This window comes from Tiliqua scincoides, chromosome 4 (genome assembly GCF_035046505.1).
Source record: "Tiliqua scincoides isolate rTilSci1 chromosome 4, rTilSci1.hap2, whole genome shotgun sequence".
NCBI classification, from domain to species: domain Eukaryota; kingdom Metazoa; phylum Chordata; class Lepidosauria; order Squamata; family Scincidae; genus Tiliqua; species Tiliqua scincoides.
In genome coordinates this window covers 1,361,010-1,382,068 of record NC_089824.1, presented here as the reverse complement: position 1 = coordinate 1,382,068, position 21,059 = coordinate 1,361,010, and the positions used below count along the sequence as shown (strand labels likewise).

The window sequence follows — 21,059 nt, the reverse complement described above, 5'->3', positions numbered from 1 at the left end:
CTTCTTTCCGGGCATCCCGCTTCTTTCTGGCGCCAGGTGGGTCCCGACAGGTGGCTCTGTAAATGGTGGGTCCCACTGCTCAAAACCACAGTCTTGATTTGGGCACTTCAGGCTTGCAAATTCTCCATATTATGACTACTGGGAACGAAAGGATGGATTAGGAGTGACGTAGGGTTGGTGGGGGGGGGAATAGAGTAGCCTTTCTGGTGAGAGGTCTCCTTTGCCTACTTAGAATTTACCTTAAATGAAAGGATCAATCTGTGGCCTAGTCCTTGACACTGGAGACCCCACCAAGGCCCCAGAGGGCAGGGCGCTTCAGCCTGCTGGTCTGTCTGAGTGTGGCTCAGGACCTGGCTGAAGCCTGTGGCTTGCACAAGTCGCTCTCCACACAGGGTGAATAGTACAGAAGTGTGACAGGACTTGCCCTGGGGCTCTCCTAGGCACACACAGCAGTCGTCAACAGGTCGCTGAACCTCTGTCAGTGGTGTGGGTTTCCTAGCCATGGTTTCTCATGGCCTGTTGCATGCTGCTCTGCGGCACTCCCTCCCCTTCATCTCGCTTGGCGCCTGCACCATTCTCTCTCCCTGTCAGCAGCTGCTGCTCTCCTCCACCACCACCTCCTCTCACTGTTCTGCTCGGTTTCTATCTGTTTTGTGTGTTTTGCAAAAGGTGAGCTGAGCAGGCCTCACTGCACCAAGCAGGAGTGCTTTTTGGACAGCAAGCCCACGCAGCTCCTGAAAATGTTGCTCATTTGTCCTCTCGGTAGTCTCTTGCTGAGTGGCTTCTCCCAGGAATATACTGTGTCGGATGAATGTTAATAAGGTGGAGCAGGCACAGCTGGGCAGGCTTGCTCTGAGTAGCCCCTCTTCCTGTCCCATTCACGCAGCGCAGGGGGGAAGAGCGGGGAAGGAGTCTTCCCAACAGGCAGCAGAGCAGAACACCCAGGGGAAACAGACTAACAGGCGAGGCCAGGCAGACAACACACATCCCATCCAGTCCTGACCCTGGCCTTCCACAAGAGGCCCCTGACCTGCTCCAAGCCCAGGCTGACCCTGAGCACCTCCAGGCCCCTCCTCTCCCCAACCCCCACCCCAGGAATGAGACGGCAGCCAAGTTGCCCTGCTCAGGACATAGAAAATAAATTTTATTCTCCGTGTTGGTGTCTACACTGCAGTTGCATCACTACCCACGACTGTCATGGGAAGAATGCAGCTCACGTTACTTGACACGGACAACAGAGACACCAGAGTCCGTGCTGGTTGTTGCACAGAGAGGAGGAGGAGGACGAGGAGCAGCAGCAGCAGCAGCCGAGGCTTGGCTCTTTGACATACTCAACAGAAACAAACAGAAAGTGGACTCCCAAGAGACCCCCATCCGGCCCCCCACTCTCCTGCCTGCTCCAGGCGGGCGGCACAACCTTGCAGAGGCAGGCAGGCGGGGGAAGGGCAAGGCAGCAGCCTGGCCGGTGCTTGCAGCCAGCAGTGGCGACGGTGAGATCAAGGCTGTGCTCCGGCAGCAGCAGGGACTGGTGAGCCCAGAGCATTTGGAGAGGAGATGATGGGCGAGGCGGCCAGGTTGCCCAGGGGCTGAGAGGCAGACATGGAAGCAATCCCTGCGGGGAGCGGGAGGGAACGTGGACAGTGTCAGCGCGAGGAAGACCAAGAGCGAGAGGCAGCCTTGCAGCCCCTCCCCCTGAGCAGGTGGACACTAGCTGAGCACGGACCCCTTCTTCCAGGTCCACTGCTTCTGCACGCACCGTCCTCCTCGCAACGTGCCCCCAACCCCCCGGCACAGAGCCCTACCTGCCAGCATGCTGGAGGAGCTGACAGGCGTGTTCGCCGACGAGAGCCCAGCAGCAGAACCCATTCTGGCTGGGTCTTTCACGATTGGATCTGCACAGGAGGACAGAAGAAGCACAGACAGGCAGAAAGGCTTGTGGGGGGGGGCAGGGGAGGAGGAGGCTGTCTCTGTGCCCACAGCGAGGTAGGGAGGAGGACACCCAGAGATGATATGGCCTCAAGGGAGAAGCCAAAAACAGAGGAGCATCTGGACTGCAGAGGCAGGGATCTGGGTGGCAATATGGGGCTCCCATCCCACAGGGCCCCAGAGACGGTCCCTTCGAGAGGATGAGGCCCTTCTCCACACACAGCAGACAACCAAGAATCGTCTCCACCCATGAGAGAAGCTCAGGTTGACCCAAGCGCCCTTCCTAATCTGTGTGAAAAGAACCAAGAAGCAGGGGAAGGGCTCTGCCCTGCCCCTAGAGGGGGGTGTCTGAGCCAGAGAAGCTGCATTAGAGACAGTGGGGGAAGAAGAGCTGTCGATGCAGGGAGGAGGGGATCCAAGAAGGCCAACGTACAGAAGTAAGGGTGCTCCATGGCCTCGCGGGCCGTGAGCCGCGTCTGGTGGTCGTAGCGCAGCAGCTTGTCCAGGAAATCCAGGGCCTCCGTGCTGACCAGGTGCTGGTTCTCACTGTGCACAAAACGCTCCCATCGCTTGCGTGAGTGTCTGCTCCGAGGGAAGGAGAGAGGTGAGGAGGCCTTTTGCAGAAGTCCTTTTGCTACAAGGCCAACAGCCCACCCCAAAGACTGCTGGGGCAAGGCTCCTCCAGGCCAGACCTCCTCTGAAAGGGGCAGGGTGCCCCCTCCCGTTCTTTAAAACCCACCCATTCCACAAATCCGTTAGCGAACTGCCAGTCAGAACCTGCACAGGGACGAGTCCTACCTTCCACCCACTGGTCCTAGCACCACTCCCTTCCTCGCCTTCCCTGAGCCCCTGAGGGACCTGTCAGCTGCGAAGCATCGTGTGCCACTGATGGCATAACTCCCACAGGGCGTGTGTGCATGTGCCCAGAGCTTGGGGTCCACCTGGAAGCGGCAGCAAGCACGCACCTGCCAAGGATGTCATTGAAGCGGGGATCCAGCTCAATGTTGTACTTGTCAATGTAGTCGTAGAGGTCCTCCGTGCCCAGCACCTTGGCAATCCGCACCAGCTGGGGAGGAACAGAGCTGCTCATGGTGTGGTCTTGGTGCTTGGCATGCGCCCCCTCCCCCATCAATCTCTCCAGGAAGAAGGACTGGGGTGATAAGCCAGATATGTGGGGAAGAGGCTGTGGGGGCCACCCTGCGGCCCCAGCTAAACCCATGCACGCCAGAGACTGCAGCAAGGCAGGGGTAGGCTGCTGGATTCACCTGGTCATAGTTGTCATGGCCATGGAAAAAGGGCTCCTTGCGGAAGATCATGCTGGCCAACATGCAGCCTAAACTCCACATGTCCAGGCTGTAGTCGTACATCTGCAAGAGAAGGGAGAACTTGGCGTGTGCAGCAGGCAGGCAGGCAGGCAGGCAGCATTGCTCGCCAGAAGCTGCTGCGCTCCCTTCTGCCCCCCCGAGAGCAGAGCCCCCTCTTCCCCTCACACTGTACCCCCCAGCTCCCCTCCACATCAGTACCAATCTCGTTGGCAGGCCTCTCAGCAACTGTCACAGCCGCTTCTCCTAGCCTGCGGATGTTCTTGCCCTTTGAACCAGCAATCAGCACTCTACGCTGAGGGTCCACTTGGCCTGGGATGGGCTCCTCAGGGTCACCTGCAAAGGTCTCACCCTGAGGCCCAGAGGGCCCTGAGCCTCCCATCTCCCTAGGACAAAGGTACTGCTTCAAGAGATGCTCAGGGGCCAGCTGCCTACCTACCTGGTAGTCCACGAGGAGCTCCGGGCCTTTGAAGTACCTGGAGGCCACCCTCACGTTATACTCCTGTCCAGGGTGGTAGAACTCTGCCAGACCCCAGTCAATCAGGCGCAGCTGCAGCCAGAGGGGAAGGAGAAAGTGGGAGTGACCCCTGAACACAGAAGCAAGCCTTCATGTGGGGGGAAGGAGCAGAGAGGCCTGCCCTCCTTGCTGACTCCGCTCCAGGAAGGCCACGCAGAGACACAGGCTGAGTGGCAGGAACACAACTTCCAAGCCCAGCCCCAGCGGCTAACAGATAATGGCCAGCTAGGCATTCCTGTTGCCAGATCAGGCGTGGCTGTTCTTCGCTGCCCCTTCAAGCACTTCCCTCCTCACCTGAACATGCAACGGAGCATGTCTTCGTCTGTCTCCCCACCTAGCCTGACAATCTGCCGTGCCCCATGTTGGCACCGTTTGGCGATGGTACCTTCTTACTATTACTGGTATGTCTTGGGGTTTCTGTGCACCAAAGGCTGGCTCTCTCATGGCCTGGAAAACCCTAACCATTTGGGGGCAGCCCCTCTTGCCCTCCAATTTCCAGGGAAAACCTCCAAAACCCACCCCTTTCCTAGCAGTCTGGACATCTTAGTTACGCAGGCACCAAGCCTCGGCTTTCTTGGGCAGCACACCCCTCGACTTTCAGGGTTGCTGCTTTCCCTGATGTGCAGTCAGGGGCAACGAACGCATCAGAGACCTTCCTGATGCGCAAGGCCCAAGCATCTCAGGGACACAACAAGGACTAACCATTCTCCCATCACAGTATCACCCACAAAATGCAGCCGTGGATTTCCAAACAGACAATGCTGTTGGCAGTCTGGAGTAACAGTCTGAAGCCTCTTACAAAGATAACTTTTGAGTGCTGTTTGGGACTACAAGAGTCTTCCCATATTTGCAGATCCTGTATAACAGTTTCAATTATCTACGGCTCAAAAATCTTGCCCCCATCACACAAATGACTGTGAGTGCAGCCCTCTTGTTGCTGTCGTCTGTGCCTTGCTAGCTCTTTGCTGTCTGTAAATACTAAAAGGAAGCAAGAAGTGTTCAAAGGAAGTGAGTCGGAGGGCTGAAAAGAACCCAATGTTAAGCTCTACGAGCTCTATAAGTGCCGCTTTCTTTTCAGCCCTCCAACCTACTTCCTGTGAGCACTTCCTGCTTCTTCTTATCATCTGCAGGCAGCAAAGAACCAATGAGAAACAGGAGACAGTGACAAAAGGGCTGCAGTCACAGGCAAATAAGTCATTTACGCAATGCGGGGGATTTTTGAACTGCTTTTTGTAAGGTCCATCGCTATCTGCAGTTTTCGGTTTCTGTGGTGGCAGCTGAAACCTATCTCCAACAGATATGGGGGGGGGGGGCGGACACCTGTACATTCCAAAAGTCTGTCTTTAGTCCTGGGAAGACATGGCACATTTAGAAACAAGGGACAATTTTTAATTCATAATCCTGTGACTCTTGGCTTCCAAAGTGTTCTCTGCAATGACTTGCATGCAAGGATCACCAACCCCTGCCTGAAACAGGGTAAGAAGGTGCAGGGCGCCATGGTGCAAAGGGAACGCTGGGGCCACGAGCTTCAAAGAGGACAAAGATTCAGGGTGGGGCAACGCAGGGACAGAACTAATCACCACCCAATGGAATAGGTGCAGGGGTTGCTTCTTCACACAGATGCTCTTGGCCTACACTCAACACCAGCTGCAGCCCTAAAGGCACTGACTCAGCCACCCACACAGAACATCCATCTCTGGCTTACTGCAAGGACAGAACACAGTGTGGAGGTCAAAGATGTGACCGAGCCAAAGAAGAGCCTCACCTTCCTGTGCTCATGGTCTATCATCACGTTGTGCGGCTTAACATCCCGATGCATGACCCCCATGCTGTGGCAGTAATCCAGAGCCTGCAGGGGCAGGAAGAAAGAGACAGTCCTGATACGCAGAGGGCCGGAGCACAACCTCACGCAAGGACAAGGCAGGGAAGGAGCCCTGCAAGCTGCCTGTCAAAGGCACAGGCCTGGCCCTTGGGCCTGACATTGCAGCAGCCTCTAGTGGCCACCGGGGGAGTTGCAGGAAAGTACAAATGACCTCTCATCCAAAGGACTGGTCGCTGTTTAGCCCTTTGATGGAGGGTCAGCAGCTTCTCAAAGCTGCAGGCAGAGATAGCTCTTCCCAGCCACCCTCTCTATCCTTGAGTGGGAGACACCAGAGACTAATTCTCTGCCCTTCTGCAAACAAAGCTCCTGTGAAGTGATGGTCCAGGACTGAACTCAATACAAATCAAGAGGCACAGGATTTGACCCACCTGCTCTGTCCCAGCCTGGGAGAAAGGCCAAAGAGGGCAACTGCTCAGGCCCTCAGCAGCCACACTGAAAGAGGCTGGCCAGCACTCCAAACAACATAGTACCCAGGTCTCCCAGCTGCATTCCTTACCTTCAGGATTTCATACATGTAGAACCGGATGTCAAAATCAGAGAGCGTCTGGTACAGTTGCTGAGGAGGTGGGCAGAGAAGGAAGGCAGGAGAGGGTGGTTAGTGAGGCAGGCCCAGGCGTGGCTTGCACCCTGCTCAGTAGCATGCACAACTGGTGCAGGGCACCTCCGGGCAAGTGCACAATGGCAACTGACCAACCTGGAGCCAGGGGAGGGGCTTCGAGGTCAGGGAGCCCAGCCTCCCCACAGGCAAGATGGACTCTTCACACAGCTCATGACGGAACTCAAGCCCTGCACTGAAGCCAAACTGGGCGCCAGGGTCATCCCCTCAGTTTGCCACAGTTGTGTATTATTCTCTGTTGCTGTTAAGCAGCAGCTGCAGGATCTGAACAGGGCCAGTGCTGCACTGGGGTTGGGGACATCTCCTCCTCACCTGCAATCCCTGTTGTGCAGCCCTGAACCAGTTCAGAACTGGAAGCAGCCCGGGGGGAAGCCCCCCCTGGTGTTGAGAAGAGCTGCCCTCTCAGGAGAGACCTGCTGTGGATCTGGATGCAGTGGAAAGGTTACAGCTGCCCCACTCCAGAAACTGAAGATGGTATCCCCCACAGCTGGCATTCAGCATTCACAAGAAAGACAGACCACCTCAGCTCCAACCTCAAGGACCCTCTCTCTGCAAAGGCCATGGTCCTAGGAAAAGGCAGTCTGGGGCGTGACCCCCACCTCAGTCCTGGCATTCTAGGGGCAGATGTGACGCCCCCTTCCTCAACAGTTCCCCCTTCATTTCACTCAGGTCATGCTCTGAACTGTCCTCTTCACCGAGGAGCTAATATTGCCCCAAAGATAACAACTGGTGCTCTGGTGCTCCAGCACCATGGGAAAAAGGCAGCCCAAGCTGCTAGCAGATACCCTAGTGCTGGCATCTGCTCCAAGACGCCCTCTTGTGGGGTTTATACTGTGCCTGAAGGACCACGTGGACTATCCTGATGGGATTCTTACAAGGATCCTGTAAGGTGAGTATTCCTATCCCCATAAGGCACATGGGGAAGACTGAAGCCAAACAGGAGCGGCCTGCCTAGGGTCACGTAGTGGGAGGGGGGGGGAGAATCTGAGCTGGGAATGTCCTGACTGGCAGGGCTTCTGGTGCAGGCCCCGAGTCTTCAAGCTGAAGTCAGATTAAGCACTCAGAGGGCAGCACTGGCCCTCTGAGGGCCTCCTGTGCAGCTCAAGAACCTCCTGGGGCTCCCTGCAGGAGCCACTGCTAAACAGCCAGCAAGGACACAGAGATGGAGCTGCGGAGAAAGGCAGCAGCAGTCACCATAGGCCACACTCCAAAACTTCAAACTCCAGCCTGCGGCCCAGATCTGGTGTGCTGGAATAGGCATTCTGGGTGCAGCAAAGGCAAAGCCTTATCATTCTGCCTCACAGCAGCAAGTTTTCACACCAGACTGCTGCAAAGCTTCATACTGGGAGAGCCTCTTCCCTGGGAAACTGAGGCACAGAGCCTTCTGGGGCAATATGTAGCAGAAGCAATATGAGGTATGAGCATGAAGCTCTTGGGGCGCAACAGTAAGGCTTCTCTACTGCTGTGACCAGAAATGTATGTTCTGGCACACCCTGGTCTGCAGTTTGGATCCTCAACCTTTTCTGTGCCACAACCCCAATAAATAATGAGACTGGGAGCCCACCATTTGTCCCCCAAACCTGTTTTAAGCCCACTATGTCCTCACCACACATGATACATGGCAGTCTAGGGAAGGAATCCAGGAGGTGACACTTCTCTCAAAACCGAACTCCAGGCGCTCACCTTGAAGTCTGTGTTGTTGACGTGCTCGAAGACCAGGGCCGGCGTCCGAGACTACAGAGAGGCGGCAGCCAATGATTGGGGACAGAAGGGGGGAGGGAAAGTGGTTGAGTCTACCCTTGTGCAGAGGAGTAGGCAGCTGGGGTAAGCAAGACACAGCCCACAGATCCACCCCACCCCCCACATTGTGAGCAGCCCCCACATTGTGAGCACCCCCCACATTGTGAGCACCCCCAGGGGTCATGAGCAAAAGCGGGAGCAGGGGGAAGAGGCTGGAGATGGGGTGTGCCCTGGACAACAAGTGCCAGCAAGGGGTGATGGGTCCTGACCTGATCCTGGCAGATATCACAGAAGACCTTCAGCCACAGCATAGGCTTCAGTGCACTGAACAGAATTCAATAATACCTCTTAAGCTACTAACAGGTCCTGAGGCCAGGCCGTGGGCATGGACACTTCACACCCATTTGTAGACCATCAAGATCAGGGAGGGAACACATCAGCCACCTCAACCCTGAACTCAGGGAGCAGACTCACCCCAACTTTACCTCCCAGCCCTGCAAAGCGAGACTCCATGAGCCACATCGGCAGCAGGCACTCCGCTCTGGGGCTTTGGCTCAAGTGGCACAAGGAGTGCCATTGGGCCCCACAGAAAGAGCACAGCAGCCGTGCTCAGATAGTGTGCCTGCCTGTCAGCTGCCCCACCCCTGCGAGGTCCGCATGCCCATGCTGTCTGGAAGAGGAGACTGCAGGGAAAGATCAACCCCCCCCCACACACACACTCAGACACTCTACCCCATGATCCCACACAGCCCAGACCACCAGGTACCACAAACAGACAGCGAAACGTTTCAGATAACCACAGCTACATAAAGCAGGCCAGAGGCTGCCCACCCTGCCACAGTCATCAGTCAACTAGATGAGGGGGAAACTCTCCCTCCTCGCCTCACATCCCCACCATTGCATCCTTGGGATGGGGGTTGTGGGTGCAGAGCCCCCTGGCCTCAAATGAGCAGCAGGCAGCGGCAGGCCTCCTTGGAGCAAAGTGCTCCTCTCCAGCCACATGTGCTGCTTAGGGAGCCTCCTCCTCTCCATCCCCCCTCCCTTAAAACCCAGCTTGAAAGCCTCACATGCCTTACCACAGGGTCCTTGACTATGTCTAGCAGGCTAATGATATTGGGTCCCCCTCGGAGATTTTCCAGGATTTTGATCTCACGCTTGATTTTCTTCTTTTTGACTGGCTGAGGAAGGAGAAAGACAAACAGTCAGCCCAAGAAGTCAACTTCAGAGGACCCATTTTCTTAAAGGCACAGCAGTAGTGGGTGGGGGCAGTCCCCCCCATCCTGGACTGCTTCCAGATGCTGGTCACCTGCTTGTGAGGGAACAGAGTGGCACTCCTCCCCAGCAGCCAATAGCAGTCGCTCCCAAGTGACTCACTGCAGCCTCGAAGTTGACTCAGGAAATTCTAGAGGTGCGCAGGGGCTCGTTTTTTTTTAACTCTCTGGCTGAGTTGCTGCATGCCAATGACAGCCAATAACTGGATCAGCTGGGGCCCTCTAGGAGTCACCCTCCCCCCAACAGGCCAGCCCTTTGGGCACCACCCTTGCACAGTTGCAAGCAACCACCGGAAGTGGGTGCTGCTTTCCCATCAGTGCACGTGCAAACCTTGAGAATTTTCACCACCACTTTCTCATTGTTGGTGATGTTGATGGCTTCAAAGACCTCACTGTATTTGCCACGGCCAAGTTTCCGGACAAGCTGGTAGTCGTCTTGGTTGCTGTTGGGGAAACAGAAGGAAGGAGGTGAGCAGTGGTCTCGCATCTCCAGGGAAGGGAGCTACTACAGCCGGCCCCCACCAGCACATGCAGAACCCTAGATTTTCTTATTCTGGACTGTCTCCCTGCTCCTCCCCCTGTGCCCCCACGCCACACCAGCTGGTACAGGGTGCTCTCTGTTCCCTGGCCTTGCCACCCACCCCCACCGTTCCCCAGTGAGCAGCTCTGACAGGAAGGACACCCTTCTGGCCATCGGATGGATCTTCCTCACCCCTCCCATGAGGCAAAAGGATGAGGACCAAGGCCAGACATGGGCAAAGGCTTGGACAGGCATGACCTTCAGTGTTCCTGCCTTCTGTGGCCAGGGGGAGGACCCAGCTACTGCTGCTGCCACCACCTCCACGAGAAGACGCTGTTGTGGCCTTGCACTGCTCACACACTACAAGATTAGGTGGGAGGGCAGGCGCAGAGGCATTCAGCAGCTGCTGCCACTGTCTCAAGTCCGGGACCCTTGGCATTTGCTCAGTTCTGCTAAACCGTGTTCAGTGATCCTGATTCTCCTCGTCCACACAAGAAGAAAATATGAATGTGTTTTGCTGGATCAGACCACGGATCCAAGCTTGTGCAACATTCTCAGCAGGGATCACAGAAAGCAGCAGACCTTGGGAGGCCCCCCAGGGGCCTGCTGCTGGTGTTCTGCCCACTTTGGTCGGCTCAGAAGCACGGACCCAGATAGGCTGAGCTGAAGGCAAGTGATGGCAGAGAGGCACCAGTCTGCCTCAAGGGGAAACTCTTTCTCAGCACCACCCACAGGATGGTAGTTTAGCATCTCATAGAGCCACTGCGTGTGGCAGCTGTGAGGAAAGCAAATTCCAGGCTAGAGATCTAACAAAGGGACTGGAAATAAAATTGCCAGGACAAATCTACGGTGTAGGCAGTTGCAATACTGCACACAATTATGGAGATGACACACACACACAGGTTGGGGGGCTGTATCCGCGGGTTCAGTTATCCCTGGATCAGGTCTGTGACCCTGCCACCCACATGTGCCTTTTTTAATGACTTATACGGAGGGCGTTACCCGGCCTCCCAGTGCCAGTGCATTAAAAACATTCACTTCCGGATTCTCTGTGAAACCGGAAATTTCCATGAAACCAGCACTTGCTTTATTTCTACTGCCAAGCTCAGCTGGAGCCCGGCAGAGGCCGCGGATGGATGTCCATAGCTTCTGCTGAGCTCAGAGGAGCTTCCAGAGGGTTCAGGTTGTGGGGACAGGCATTCGCTTGTATGACTGATTTCAGCTATCTGCAGGGGCTTCTGGAACAGAACCTCTACAGATGGGGGCGTGTCTGTGTACATACACACACGTATATAAAATACACATATATTTTCTGCAAAAAGTTGCAGAAAGAGACAATAGAATAATCAGGAGATAGAGCACCTGCCTGAGGAGAAAAGGCTACCATGTTCTAGAGCTTTTAGTCTTGAAAAAGGCAGCTGGGAGAGGGGGCTTTGAGAGACAGAGATGTATAACCTTACCTGTTAATTAATCAGCAAGAGACTTAGGACAGACATACAGAAGGGCTTCTTCACAAGCTGCATTATTACTGTCAGAAGACAGGGCAGCGGCAATTAGCTTCAGAAAAGGAGGTCTATTGAGCACTGAGGAGCTGTGACAGGAGAGGGCTGTCGGCCTACATGTCCAGTGTGGGGAATTCCTGGGGCACCTGGTTGGCTGCTGTGGGAAACAGGGTGCTGGACTAAGTGGAGCTCTGGCCTGAACCAGCAGGGCCCTTCTTAGGAAAGAGGGCTGAAGGGGGCCATTAGAGGCAGGACTGCAGATCAGTGATCACACACACCTGCTTGGCACACAGCAGGCCTAGGCTCATTTCCCTGCACCTTGAAAGCAAGGCTGGAAAAGAGCCCCTTTTGCCGAGAACCTGGTGGGTTGCTGCTGCTGCAGCTTGGAAAGAATCATACCGCACTGTGTGGACCCACCCCGATTCCACACAAAGCAGCTTCAGATGCTCATTAGCTGCAAAAGGCACTCTTTTGCAGACCTTCTTGCCTATTTATAATGTTCTAAGTGTGCATGGAGCAGGGCATTCCAGAACCGAGAGGAAGCTACTCCATCAGTGCAGCTGCTGAATTCTTGCAGAGAAGCAGGTCCTGCTAGGACTGGTCACCCTTTCCCCAAGCATTCTCCTTGACTGTCTGCTTTGGGCACACAACTGGTGCATAATCTCCTGACAGGCCATGGTAAAGGAGCCCCATACAAAGGATACAGCCTTAGTCAGGAAGAAGAAAGCGCTCTGTGGGGGAGGTGGCGGTAGTGACTGCAGCACCCTGGCCCCTGCACGGCCCCAAGTTTGTGCAGGTGGGCAGAACAGGGACTGCCAAACCAACCCCTGGCCCAGTCAGTGAACCCAGCAGGGACTCCAGGAGAAAATTGCAGAGCCCCACTGATCTTACCCCCACTCCACCACATGTGACTCATAGTCCCAATACTCGCGGGGCCTCTGGGTGTTCACATCTGCGTAGACTCTCGCTCGACTTGGCACTGGGCCTGACATACTGCTCCAGTGTGACTGTCAGCACCTCAGTTGCTCTGGGGAAAAAAACAAGCACAAGGTATGGAGAGACTGGAGCGGATCTAGGACATGCCAAGTGCAAAAGGCATGCTTATCTAGCTGCAAAAGGCACTCACAGACCTTTCCAGGGGAGGAGGAGAAAAGAGATCCTCCCCAACCTGGATCATGGAAATCTGCCCCAAATTTGCGTTCAGCTAAAAGATGCCACTGATGCATTTCTCTGTCCTCATTTGTTCTTCCTGGTTTTCTGAGCCCTTCTGCACACACCCTCAAATTGAAGCCGGAAGGACCGGCCTGCATCCAGGACAGAAACAAGAAACCAAGAGGAAATCGATTGTTCAGCAGACTGGATGCCGACAAGCATTTGCGGACTTCAACAACCTGGGAGGACAACACACCCAACTGCTGCCCTAAAGCAAAGTGGGGGTGGGGAGAACCCGCTGCTTCCAGTCTCACAGTCGGTCTCACTGCTTCAGCTATGCAAAGGCTTACCAAGACATGCCCAGCCTTGGAACTCAGCAGAGAGAAGCCACATCCTGTGGCAAGGAGTTCCACAGACCGACCACACGCTGAGTAAAGAAATATTTTCTTCTGTCTATCCTAACTCTCCCAACACTCAATTTGAGTGGATGTCTCCTGGTTCTGGTGTTATGTGAGAGTGTAAAGAGCATCTCCCTGCCAACTCTGTCCATCCCCTGCATAATTTTGTATGTCTCAATCATGTCCCCCCTCAGGCGTCTCTTTTCTAGGCTGAAGAGGCCCAAACGCCGTAGCCTTTCCTCATAAGGAAGGTGCCCCAGCCCAGCAATCATCTTAGTCACTCTCTTTTGCACCTTTTCCATTTCCACTATGTCTTTTTTGAGATGAGGCGACCAGAACTGGACACAATACTCCAGGTGTGGCCTTACCATAGATTTGTACAACGGCATTATAATATTAGACGTTTTGTTCTCAGTACCTTTTCTAATGATCCCAAGCATCTGGCCTGGATGCCTTTAAAAGGGGATTGGACACGTTTCTGGAGGAAAAATCCATTATGGGTTACAAGCCATGATGTGTATGTGCAGCCTCCTGATTTCAGAAATGGGCTATGCCAGATGCAAGGGAGGGCACCAGGATGAGGTCTCTTGTTATCTGGTGTGCTCCCTGGGGCATTTGGTGGGCTGCTATGAGATACAGGAAGCTGGACTAAATGGGCCTATGGCCTGATCCAGCGGGGCTGTTCTTATGTTCTTAACTACAATTCCCAGGAAGCCTTGCAGGTCTCTTGTTATCTGGTGTGCTCCCTGGGGCATTTGGTGGGCTGCTGTGAGATACAGGGACTAAATGGGCCTATGGCCTGATCCAGCGGGGCTGTTCTTATGTTCATAAGAACATAAGAACAGCCCCACTGGATCAGGCCATAGGCTGTGAAGCAGCCTCCACCCAAGGCTACCAGACAGGCTTAAGTGCCAGCACCCCCTTTCACAACTCAGCCACATCCACTGCGTCAGCAAGGAGCTGTGCAGTGGGGCTGGGAATAGGGGGCCTGGCAACACCTACAGAAAGCTGAGACACAGACCTCTTTGCTTCATACAGTGCACATGCACCCTCCCCTCCCACCACACCCACAGACTCTCCCCTCCCCTGGGAGGCCAACTAAGCTGAAGTGACATAGCAATTAAGAGCAGGCCTTCTGAGAGCCCTTCCTGAACCCCAGGCCAGACTTCTTCCCGGGCAGGGACTTCTATCCAGGCAGCAGCACCACAGAGCCAAGAAGAGTCACCTAGGTCTCAGACAGGCTGGGCAGGTCCTCAGGGCTTTGGACACACAAGGAAGCCAATATAGAGAGGTGCAGCTTCACTCAGAACTGGAGAAGAGAGAGAACTACCAGGTAGAGAGAGGATGCCTCCCCTTGGCGCTGCATGGGCCAGGAAGCCAGAGTACAGTTCCACAGGGAGACCAACGCTGCACACTAGCTTCTCCCCAGAAGGGTGAGTGGGCAACCCCCAAAAGGATGCTCACTCCAATGCAGCAGCCTTTCCATAACAGAGCAGGGAAAGAGAGAAATCTAACTAGAGCGGCAAACTATGAAACAGAGTGAAGGAAGCCCCTCCTGAAATAGCCTCCCCCCTGAGCTGGAGAAGCTGTCAGGGCCTGCACACCATGGGGACTTCACCTCCGAACCACAGCCCTTTCCCTTGTCAGCACCACTTCCTAAAAACCATGAAAAAATCAGTTCATTTCTGAACCAAGGACCACTTTAGCATTTCCCTGATTGACTGTAGCAGGAGACAACTCTGGTGGCTGTAAAGTAACACAGGGCAGAGGAACACTCCTAGCACCTTGGTTACTCACGTGCCAAGCATCTCATGTTCCCAACAGCACCTCTCTCAGACACAACAAGGAACCCTGAAGGCCATGCATGGAAACTGAGCCGGCCCACTCTCTCCAGCTGCCCTCTGTTGACAGGCAAACAAGCACAGTATTAATCCAGGAGGGACAGTCCCTCTCACTTGGAAGCAGCAGCCCCAGGGAGCATGCAGGTCCAAGACAGCCTCTCAACCCACAGAACTCCCTCCACCTGCAGCAGCCCCACCTGCTCAAAATATTGTACCACTGAAAACTGACTCCACAAAAGCACGAGTCAGACTCTGAAGGCCAAGCAACTGCTGAGGAACAGAGCAAGGTGAGGCTCAACATCCAATGCTAGCAAACAGATTCAAAAGCACCCAGGCAAACGCATGCCTGTGGAAGCATTTCAACTGCAGCTTCTCTGAGTTTTTGAGCCATGTATGACCACTGTTGGCTCTTTTTTCCTGGACTCAAGAAACACCCAAAGCCAGTTGCAAGAGAACACAGCTTAACTCTCTGTGAGTTTTCAGCAGGCCCTCAAACGCCGTCCCCAGTGCACACCTAGCCAATGTTCTGATCCGTGGTGAGGTGACGCGGAGGGTCCAAACCAGCTCTGCCCAAAGGCCCTTATGTCCCCCTCCGTGTTCTGTTCCAGGAACAGCAACAAAGCCTTTCCTACACAAGCCCTGTTGTTGATCCTGAAAGGGCCTGGCCTGTTCTTGCATGTTTGGCTGCTGTTGAGGCTGCAAGGAATATTCAAGTCAAAATTCCGACGGGCACAGGGCCCACAGCTGCTGCTGCTGCTCCCCTCTCAAGACCTGGAAGAAGCAGCGCCACGTTTCTGGAGGAGAAAGCAACTCATTTACTTCCCGGGACGCAGGAGTCACTCTGAGTATCACAGCCCATTACCAAGCAACACTGGTTTGCGGTCCCCAAGCACAGAGGATTATGGAAATAAAAAAGGGATCTGCTGCAATCCGTTTCTGTCTCCAGAAATCTTGTTCCCAGGGAACTCTACTGGCTTTTAAGAGTGACCCAGCGATATACTACTGCAAAACCCAAATGCAGGAATAAGTAAATCCAGGAGTTTGCAAAGATCTGATTAAGCACCAACCAGACCAACATGAAGTGCAATTACACACCTGGTTACGCATCCATCACTACTGGAGCCAAAAGCACACTGCACACAACACAGCTGAAGCTCTGAGACATCTGGCTCTTTGAAACTCTTAGCTTTCATTTAAAAAACAAGCTCCCAGTCCTTGTTGTTGAAGGGAAAGCACGACCGTGAATGTACATGTACACAGTTCATGCTACTCAGCAGCAAAGATCACTACCTTGAGCCTTGGTTAATTTGTAGCCCAAAAGCAACGTGGTGCAGTCACACGAGAGGCAGAGGAAGGCACACACAGCATTCCAGGCAGGGAACTGGCCAGAGAGTGCTCCAGAGGTGCAGTAAGCTGCTCCCACTTTGTCAAAAGGTTTCCATTCGGAGAGAAGATGCAGAGAGGTTTCCCAACAGCCAGGTGTTCATTCACAGCATCGCCCCGTCCCTGAAAAAAGAGTAAATATTCCTGTAGTGCAGTGCAGGGCTGTGTCTCTCAAACTTTTGGGAACCATGGCTCTCTTGACCTTTTGGGAGGGAGGGAGACCAAGCCCAGCCTCAGTAGTACTTCCATGTTTCTCCCTGAAAATAACTGGGGTGAAGGTATTATAATTATAAGATTATAATATAATTACATTGCACCCCTCAAGCACAATAGCAAGGATGGTTTCAAAGAACTGACTGTGAATCCACCCTACCTCCCCTTGCCCTTTCTTTAAAGAATGTGGAAATGTATTCGTTTTGAACATTTAATTTTTGCATCTACTTAGCTGGCTTGCCCATGTGCCTTCCAAAAAAAGGGCAGCCCCCCCAAAGAAACTGTTCCACTTGTCCTCCCCACAGGGCACACAGTAAAGTGTTAGGATTTTGCTAAAATTTGTGTTGGATTTTTGCAATGTTTACTAAAATGGCATGTTTGTTTCCAAGTTCCAGCTGTCAGTGAGGCTGCCCACCGTCCACCAACCAAGCAGCCACCCACCCTTTCCTTTCTCATAGAGTCTCATAGGCTGGAGGGGGCAGGAATGGCGAAGAAGAGAAAGAGAAAGCGCAAGCCAGTAGTCACACTTTCTTTACCTCTCCTCCTTTCAGTCATGTTTCTGTCCTCTTGCGAAGCTGGTGGAGGGAAGGGAAGCAGGCTTGCAATGTGGAAACATACACACACAGGCTCCTCCAAGGAAACAAAAAAGCAAAAAAGAAATAGGGGGAAAACATAAGTTTTACATATCAACCTCCTCCAAACAAAAAATCAGGGGTGACGTTGTGAGTAGTGGAAGAGAAGGGGGGAGAGCAGTAGGGCTGTTACCTGTGTAAGGGGACTGTACTCACACTCAAACACTTTGTTTGGGAGGCGTGGGAAGGAGGAGCTGGGGTGATAGTGGCAGCGCATTACTTTGCAGCATTGCTGGGCTCAGACTGAGACAAGTGGAGCTGCACAGGGGACACAATGGAGAAATGAGTCCACAAACTTGCTTTCACCCCACTTCCTTCTTTCAGCTGAGAAGGGGCGTGCCAGGTGGACAGCTTCTTGCTTGCCGACTTCCCTGTTCTGCTTGTTCCCTGGACACAATGATGCCGAAAGGGCAGCCACTCATCTAAGTGGCTCATCTAAGTAATTCTCTTCTTTCCCCCCTCCACAGTTGCTGCGTAGAGGAGGTTTAGTCTGTAATGCGCTGCTGCCCTCCTTCCTGCTCCTCCCAAGCAAGGCCTCTGTATTCTGCCTGTTCCCTGGGCAGGCTTTGGGGCTGCAGTATCTGCAGCACAGTGCTGAACAGGCAGCCTCCTGAGAGTAAGTCCCCTTGCCCAGCCAGAGTTCAGTTCAGCAGAACAAGGTATGGAGAAATGGGGGAGGGGGAGGAGGGAACTCCCCAACTAGACTGTTGGAAAGCCTGCAATGCCCCTGACAGGTTACACCACAGAGCCGTGATGCACAGATTGGGAACCACTGCGGTAATGCCTCCTCACGTCCCTCTCTGCTCTCCCATACATATATTTACACTGCTGTCCTATGTGCTCCACATACAACTCTCATGGCTGACAACTTACAAACATATACAAACATTTTAAAGTTGACAGATCAACACATGCATCCTTCACAACTAGCTAAAAGTGAAGAAATTTAAACAGGCACTGCTGGCATTGATTTTTGTAAAGAATTATGGACCGTGGCCTGATCCAGCAAGAATCTTAAGCAAGAGCACATGTTCAGGATCCTCACTGGTATCCTTGTTATGCTTTAATTAGGAGGCACTCTTGCTTTGTCGATGGAAAGCATGTCCCTGGATTAGTTTCAACTAGACTAGAGAAAAAGGAAGACAAGACCAAAATCAGCCCCCTCTCGTTTCACACCTTCCAGCCCTGAGCACCCCAGTAGACCTCATGGAGCACAAGAACCAATGTGAGTCTAGAAAAGAGTCCAAAACACTGCAGATGGCAACTTCACAAGCCTCTTCCAGCCTGCCCTTATTGGCAAGGTGTGCTTATCTTTCCGTGCAGGGTCAAGAACTCTGTGGAGATCTTGCAAAGTGCATGCTGACTGCCAAGAGGGGGTCACAGCATCTGCTTCACAAGCAGAAGGTTGTACCTTCAGTCCTTCACATCTCCAGCTCAGAGGATCTCAGGGGGCAGGTTTGGAAAAAACTACTGCCCAAGAGCCAGCCAGTGCAATCCTATGCCTGTCTCCTGAGAAGCAAGCTTCACTGAGTTGAATGGAACTTATTCCCAGGCAAGTGTGTATAAGATTTAAGGTTAAGTGAATAATTCTGAACCAAGTGGACCAATGGTCTGATTCAGTGGACGAAACTCCAAATGCCAATAACCCACAGAAGACAGCATGTCCATCGTCTATTTTCTTGCCAACTGTACAGGTTTATTTATAAAAATTATGAGCCACTTTTATATGTATATGACTACATGCAGGCTTTAGAGGTAGCCCATCTCTGCAAAGGAGTGGCAACAATACACAGATGTCATGTTGTCCTGTGTGCTCCCTGAGGCATCTGGTGGGCCACTGTGAGATGCAGGAAACTGGACTAGATGGGTCTTCGGCCTGATCCTGCGGGGCTCTTCTGATATTCTTATACTGAATTAATACATGGAGGAAAAACAATAGTAGAATCCTAATTGACTGGTTGGGATTCTCTAAGAGCATGTTTCTAACTGGCCAGTTCTGCTACAGTATTTGCAAATTAAACAGGCTCTAAAGCAGGCCTGTGGAATCTGGAGTGGCCTCTCAAGGTGCTCATAAGCACACTAGAAGAGCCCCACTGGATCAGGCCAGAGGCCCCTCTAGTCCAGCTTCCTGCATCTCACAGTGGCCCCCAGATGCCTCAGGGAGCACAAAGGACAAGAGACCTGCATCCTGGTGGCCCCCCCCCCCCCTTGTATCTGACAACCTGAAATAGCCCTCTACACCCAGGAGGCTCACGCAGTCCTGGGCAGGCACAGCAGGGGCTTGACCTGGCTCCTGGCTGTCGACTGGTGGGCTGCACGGAAACAACTTGGGAGTTGCCAGCTTACCTCAAAGCAGACAATTAAAGGCTGTATCATGATGGGGGTGGGGGGTTGGAAGCCAAACACCCATCATGTCACAAGACATATTCTGTTGACCTGCAGGACTGACCCACCAGGGGCAGAAGGCGTGTTGTGTACCTCAGACACCTGCCTGGTTCTGCACTGACAGCTGAGGGGTTGGGCTGGGGGGCACCACACCTGAGTGGAGGAACTACACCTGAGGGGGTCTCTCACCTGGGGGGTCTCTCACCTGGGGGGGCCTTTCATGGGGGGCACCACCACCTGAGGGGGTCTCTCACCTGGGGGGGCCTTTCATGGGGGGCACCACCACCTGAGGGGGTCTCTCACCTGGGGGGCCTCTCATGGGGGGCACCACCACCTGAGGGGGTCCCTCACCTGGGGGGAGAACAAGAACCGAGAGAACCCAAACGCGGAGAAGCGCCTCAGCGCCCCCCCGGCCGGCGGAGAGGGGCCCCGCTGCAGCCCTCCGCGGGGAGCGCCGCCTCCGCAGGACCGCAGCGAACGCGTTGCCCCCTGCGGGGCCCGAGGCGACGCTCCCCGCGGCGGGCTGCAGCGGGGCCCCTCTCCGCCGGGCGGGGGCCTTCCCGCCACGCCCCCCGCGGGCCTTTACCTGGCCGGGCCGCTGAGGCGGCGGCGGCGGCAGGGGCGAGCAGCTCTCTCCCGGGTCCGCTCTGGGGAGGGAGGGGACTGGCCTCTCCCCGGTCCGCTGGGGGGTGACAATATGGCGGCGGCAAGGCGGGAAGGGGAGGCGGCCGGCCACCGGGGGGCGCGCTCGGAGCCCTGGGAGGCCGCTTCCGCCTCCAGCCATAGAGGAGGGAGCGTCGCCGCCGCGGCCGGCCGCTCTGGCGCGCCCCGACCATAGAAGCCGCATGTCGTCTCCAGGGCAGCGGGCTGGTTGGGGGGGGCTGCGGTTCCTGCCTCCGAGGTGCACCCTCAGCAGTGCCCCTGCGCGGGGCTTCTCCCTTCAAAGCCCAGGCTCTGCCCCTGCAGGCAGCCACAGGGGCTCTGTGGGGCAAGGGCCTGGGGTGGCAAGGCAGAGCGCTTTGCGTGGGCTGAGTGTGCTGGAGCACCTCGCGTGGCGGCAGCGGTGCTTTTCGAAGGACTCCGGGGCAGGGGGAGGCTCTGCCTCCTCCGTCCCTGGTCGGGGAGCTGCCGCATGCTGGGGAGGCCTGGCCCAGACTGCAGCCCCCAGCAGAAAGCAAGCTGGTTCTGCACCCCCAGCGCATTCCGTCAGAGGAGCCCTGACCAGGGACACACCATCAGGGTTACAAGGCACAAATCCCTTACGGGTTACAAGCCATGATGCATATGTGCTACCTCCTGATTTTAGAAATGGGCCATGTCAGAAGGCCAGATGCAAGGGAGGGCACCAGGATGCAGGTCTCGTTATCTGGTGTGCTCCCTGGGGCATTTGGTGGGCCGCTGTGAGATACAGGAAGCTGGACTGGATGGGCCTGTGGCCTGATCCAGAGGGGCTGTTCTTGGTTCTTATCAGCCTGGCCCTTGGAATGCCAGATGCAGGGAGAGCACCACGATGCAGGTCTCTTGTCTTGTGCGCTCATCTGGTGGGCCACTGTGAGATACAGGAAGTTGGACTAGATCGGCCTTTGGCCTGATCCAGACATACAAAATTATGCATGGGAAGGATAAAGTGGATAGAGAGATGTTCTTTACACTCTCACAGAACACCAGAATCAGGGGACAGCCACTAAAATTGAGTGTTGGGAGGATTAGGACAGACAAAAGAAAATATTTCTTTACTCAGCGTGTGGTTGGTCTGTGA

General features: G+C 54.5%; 2 protein-coding genes across 5 annotated transcripts; both read right to left on the bottom strand.

Annotated features, from left to right (window-relative positions):
* Window positions 1-1,123: 1,123 nt before the first annotated feature.
* Window positions 1,124-20,017, bottom strand: LOC136648118 (casein kinase II subunit alpha). Of its 4 annotated transcripts, XM_066624131.1 has the most exons (15): window positions 19,887-20,017; window positions 16,820-16,913; window positions 15,978-16,193; window positions 12,188-12,323; window positions 9,606-9,717; window positions 9,080-9,181; window positions 7,947-7,997; window positions 6,144-6,203; window positions 5,531-5,614; window positions 3,688-3,798; window positions 3,192-3,293; window positions 2,892-2,992; window positions 2,360-2,508; window positions 1,803-1,892; window positions 1,124-1,612 (listed from the first exon to the last, which is right to left on the bottom strand). In XM_066624131.1, the coding sequence occupies exons 4-15, from the start codon at window positions 12,286-12,288 to the stop codon at window positions 1,497-1,499; spliced, it is 1,179 nt and encodes a 392-aa protein (XP_066480228.1). In that variant the 5' UTR covers window positions 12,289-12,323; window positions 15,978-16,193; window positions 16,820-16,913; window positions 19,887-20,017; the 3' UTR covers window positions 1,124-1,496. The 4 variants fall into 4 exon arrangements, with proteins under 4 accessions (XP_066480228.1, XP_066480227.1, XP_066480229.1 ...); XM_066624130.1 differs by lacking the exon at window positions 16,820-16,913; XM_066624132.1 differs by lacking the exons at window positions 15,978-16,193; window positions 16,820-16,913; window positions 19,887-20,017 and adding an exon at window positions 15,783-15,933.
* Window positions 19,551-20,147, bottom strand: LOC136647501 (cuticle collagen 2C-like). The gene has a single exon (XM_066623077.1). The coding sequence runs from the start codon at window positions 20,145-20,147 to the stop codon at window positions 19,551-19,553; it is 597 nt and encodes a 198-aa protein (XP_066479174.1).
* Window positions 20,148-21,059: the final 912 nt, after the last annotated feature.

Bases quoted from the DNA above. Each gene is read 5' to 3' on its own strand.
- LOC136648118 (XM_066624131.1), bottom strand. From the start codon at position 12,288: ATGTCAGGCCCAGTGCCAAGTCGAGCGAGAGTCTACGCAGATGTGAAC. The intron at 6,204-7,946 runs GTGAGCGCCTGG...CCACCTCCTCAG, and splicing joins TCAACAACACAGACTTCAAG to CAACTGTACCAGACGCTCTC. The intron at 2,993-3,191 runs GTGAATCCAGCA...GTTCCTCCCCAG, and splicing joins GCCATGACAACTATGACCAG to CTGGTGCGGATTGCCAAGGT.
- LOC136647501 (XM_066623077.1), bottom strand. From the start codon at position 20,147: ATGCGGCTTCTATGGTCGGGGCGCGCCAGAGCGGCCGGCCGCGGCGGC.